We start from the raw sequence: 4,434 nt of genomic DNA on the forward strand, positions 1-4,434 counted from the left end.
GACAGGTTGAAATAATGTATGAAACTCAACTACTTTATTTTTATTAGACGTTGCTCCCAGAAGAAATTGAAACTTGGATATTGATCTTGGAAACCAGAGATTAAAATGAGCATAAATACTTGTGTGTAGCTAATATAGTTTTCTTCATAAATAGAAAATAATATTTGGTATATGACAAGTGACAGTTCAGAAAGTAACGTTTTCGAAAAACGTTTATATTTTTATTAGCACTTGCTCCCACAAGAAATTGAGACATGGACTTTGATCTTGAAAACCCAGAGATTAAAATGAGCATAAATACGTCTATGTAACTAATATAGTTATCTTTATAAACAAAATATAATATTTGGTATTTTGAATTTTGCGCCTAATGTATAGACAACTCAACATACAATTTTCTATATACTACAATATTCTCCCGAAAGAAATTGAAACATGGAAATTGATCTTGAAAACCCAGTGATTAAAATGAGCGTAAATACTTGTATGTAGCTAATATAGTTTTCTTCATAAACAGAAAATAATATTTGGTATATGACAAGTGACAGTTCAGAAAGTAACGTTTTTGAAAAACGTTTATATTGTTATTAACAGTTGCTCCCAGAAGAAATTTAAAATTGAACATTGATCTTGAAAATCCAGAGATTAAAATGAGCATAAATACTTGTGTGTAGCTAATATAGTTATCTTCATAAACAGAAAATAATATTTTGAATTTTGCGCCTAAGGTTTAGACAACTCAACATACAATATTCTATATACTACAATTTTCTTCTAAAAGAAATTAAAACTTGGACATTGTTCTTTAAATACTCGAGTATAAAATTAGCATAAATACCAGTTTGCAATTATGATTAGTTTTTTTGTTATCTGAAAATAATATTTGATATACGACAATTGACACCTGCCCTGATTTCCATAAAGCCTATAGTTCAGGCATAGTTGCGCTGTTCCAATTAAAAGTTTTTAATTAAGAAATTTAATTAGTTATCGAGTAGTCTAAAATGTTCATTATTGCTTTATCTATAGAAATATGCAAACATTTTAATGTATTATTAATTAATTCTTGAGTTACGATTGATTTATTATTACAATTCAGCGCCCCCTTTTGCTACGTTATGAAATTATCTATTGTATTTAAAATTTAAATTTAAAACTGGAATAATTCAATTAATTAAAACAATGAACACGCTTATAAATATTGGTGATAATTAATTATCAATTACGTTGTTTAAAATTTGATTTACATTTTCTAAATTAGTGAATACACGAAGTATGGGTTGCCTATACGATGAACGATCAATTTACCTAAGCACAATTACACAACAAAGAGATTAGGAAACACGCAAGATATGTAATTGACATTTCTGTTAGCACATTGTTAAATTGATAATTTACGGTTTGCTTTAGCAATCATTACTGGTTTAATCTAATTGTTTTTATTGATTTATTATCATTGCAATTGCTTTATTAGAAATGTAATCATTAGTTAAATCATTGTAATCATGCATTATTAACTACACAATAAGTTGTGTCTTATTTCGATAGTGGATTGTTTTGGCTATGATTGTTGTTTTTGACTTAAGCTATCTTAGCTTGATTAGATAGGCGATACAAATAATAACATCGTCGTTGTTAATGTAAATTCAACGCTCAAATTATTTTCTTTAACGTTTTTTTTTTGTTGATAGATTTGTTATATAATTGTCAGAATAATTGGACGTTTTTTTGTTGTTGTTGTTGATGTGTTGTAATTTTAGATTGGGGAATAGGTAGCAGAAATAAGTGATCACGTTACAAGTTCGCAAATTGCTGTAATGGCACGAATAATTGAGGAATGCGGTATAATGGTTATGCGAAGGAGAAGCGCTCGTTTTGGAAGCAGCGATTGCTGGTAAATGATGGAGCGCTATACGCAATGATTATGCGGAATTAGCATTGTTTATGTGTGCAGCCGATAAGGAGGTTCCACACACATACAAAAAAAGAACGTCCGGGGTCGAATTATCAGTCCGGGAGAATCCATCGTTTGGTGTAGCTGTTCAATATACAGAGACTGAAGGAAGAGATTTCTGTTGGATTGCATATCGATTATCGGCATTGAAAGTGTTGGATGTGCGGCGGCGACGACGACGACCTTAATTTAGTTGTCAGCGTTTAGAGCATTACATAAACTTTGGACTGTGTGACTCGTTCTGCTTTGCCGCAGCGGCAGACCTTGAATACGATCGTCGCTGTCGTGAATACTCACATACACACATAGTGAAGTGCAGCAGCAAGAATAACAACAGCCAGCTAAATATTTATATATATCTGGAAGATTTGCAGCTAGAGGAAGATGAATTTGTCGAGGTTGCGTTTGATCACGTTCGATGTGACGGATACTCTGCTGAAGTTCAGGTCGTCACCAGGTCGACAGTACGGGGAGATCGGCGCTCTGTACGGAGTCTTAGCCGATGACAACGCTCTGGCCGCCAATTTCAAAGCGCACTGGTACAAACTCAACAAGGAGCATCCGAACTTCGGCCTCACCACCGGCTTGGGATGGGATAACTGGTGGAAGCACATCATCGCAGGTACTTTCCAGGACTCCAAATTCAACATCAACGATAAGAAGCTGGACGCCATCTCCAAGCATCTCATCGATCTGTACAGAACCTCCAACTGCTGGCAGCAGTGTTTCGGCACGCTCGGACTCCTCACCTATCTGAGAAGCAAAAAGGTGCCGTTGGGCATCATCTCCAACTTCGATCCGAGACTCACGCAGACGCTTCAGAATACCAAACTTTTACCGCACTTCGGATTCGTCATCACTTCCTACGAAGTCGGTTTCGAGAAGCCCGACAAGAGGATCTTCGAGGAGGCCATGAAGGCTTCAGGTATTAAGGATCTGAAGCCGGAAGAGTGTCTGCACATCGGAGACACACCTATTCTCGATTACTTCGGGGCCAAGAACTGCGGCTGGAATGCCATCCTGGTGCACGACAAGAGCTACGAACAGTTGAAGGAAAAGTACGGAGACGTTGATAGGGAACGCGTCTTCGCCAGTTTATACGATCTGCATAAACATTTCGTCGACACTTCAGACGAAAAGTTTGTCAAAGTCGAAAGCAACCTTTAATGATAATTAATAATAAAACAAAACGTCTCCTGTATATATTACAACAAATTTTCTCTTTGTATTACCTACAACTGCATTTTTAAATAAAATTTTAATAAATAATTATTCCTGTTTTTCAACCTTCAAATTTAAAGTATTTGAACAACATTGATCACTTTGTTAATTCCATAGCAACATCTTTAAAAAAAAAATATAATTCTCTAATTGAACATTTATATTTAAGTAGAAATTGTAGCAAAAATTAGTCTTCATAGACTTTGTTAAAATTTCTCTAAATTTTTTCATTATAATTTAAAAATAGAATATTTAGATTAAAGTAGAAATTATAAGCAGTAATATTAGTCTATATGCACAAATGTGTCGATTTTAGTATTCTAGTAATAAACATTCAAATTTTAAGTAATGAAAAAGCTTTGGAAAATTAGTAGCAATAGATTTCTGTTTGTTAAACTATGATGAATAATATGAATCTATATACATGCATGTGTAACTTTTTGTATTTTTTGTAATATGGAATTAAACTTATAACAAAAGCAAATTACTGCAATAGAAATAAGACAAACCTACCTAATTCTAAAGAAAATTGAATGAAACGAAACGAAGCAGCGACATTTAACTTATATAGAAATGAATATGCTTCGCTTTACCATATAATTCCGTACTCGAATCTTGTGCAACTACTTGTAAAACTATTTAAACCGAGGACTGCTGCACGCGTTTCGTGCGCCGCTAAAACTTACTTCCGAGCACACTTCACGAAAACTTCCCAAACTCCGGAGCATATTTGTAATGCATGCATATTACAAAGCGCCTCCTCCTCCTCCTCCAGCCCTATTATTAAATATGTAACTTATTTAAGCACGAGACTGACAAAAAAAAGAGAAAATAAATGAATGGAACAATCGCGGATTGCTTAAAGTATATTAGGAGAGTCGCAATCGTGGGGGCCCTTTTAATTCCGACTTAATATTACGTAACAGACATTCTACTCGAGTCTCATTTCTTCTGGAGTTTCTTCTCTCTATCTGTGTGTGTCTCACCCCATGGTGCTTGGATAAATTCACGGTGCGTTGCAATTTCATCCCGGAATAAATAGGTCCGTGCCCCGCGGGAGCGAATTTAATTTAATACGTAAATTTAATAAAAATAAAACAAGGCGAACGAGTGAGGATGTAAAGAGGAAACGAGGTAACGAAACGGCGAATAAAATTAGACTTTGGAACGAGCTAATCCTGATCGATTTTCCAGCTATTCGCTATTAATCTCGTTATGTAAGAGAAGTGAGTAATAAAAAGATGAAAAAAGAAAAGGGA

The 4,434-nt window shown here is 34.5% G+C and overlaps 1 protein-coding gene across 1 annotated transcript; it reads left to right on the forward strand.

Moving 5' to 3' along the window:
- The first annotated feature begins 1,736 nt into the window (after window positions 1-1,736).
- On the forward strand, window positions 1,737-3,192 carry LOC108560881 (rhythmically expressed gene 2 protein). Its single transcript, XM_017918592.1, has one exon. The coding sequence runs from the start codon at window positions 2,339-2,341 to the stop codon at window positions 3,119-3,121; it is 783 nt and encodes a 260-aa protein (XP_017774081.1). The 5' UTR covers window positions 1,737-2,338; the 3' UTR covers window positions 3,122-3,192.
- The last annotated feature ends 1,242 nt before the right edge of the window (window positions 3,193-4,434 follow it).

Source organism: Nicrophorus vespilloides, unplaced genomic scaffold (genome assembly GCF_001412225.1).
Source record: "Nicrophorus vespilloides isolate i.1.1-1 unplaced genomic scaffold, Nicve_v1.0, whole genome shotgun sequence".
Classification (NCBI taxonomy): Eukaryota; Metazoa; Arthropoda; class Insecta; order Coleoptera; family Silphidae; genus Nicrophorus; species Nicrophorus vespilloides.

Excerpts from the sequence above, each read along its gene's own strand:
- LOC108560881 (XM_017918592.1), top strand. The coding sequence starts at position 2,339 with ATGAATTTGTCGAGGTTGCGTTTGATCACGTTCGATGTGACGGATACT.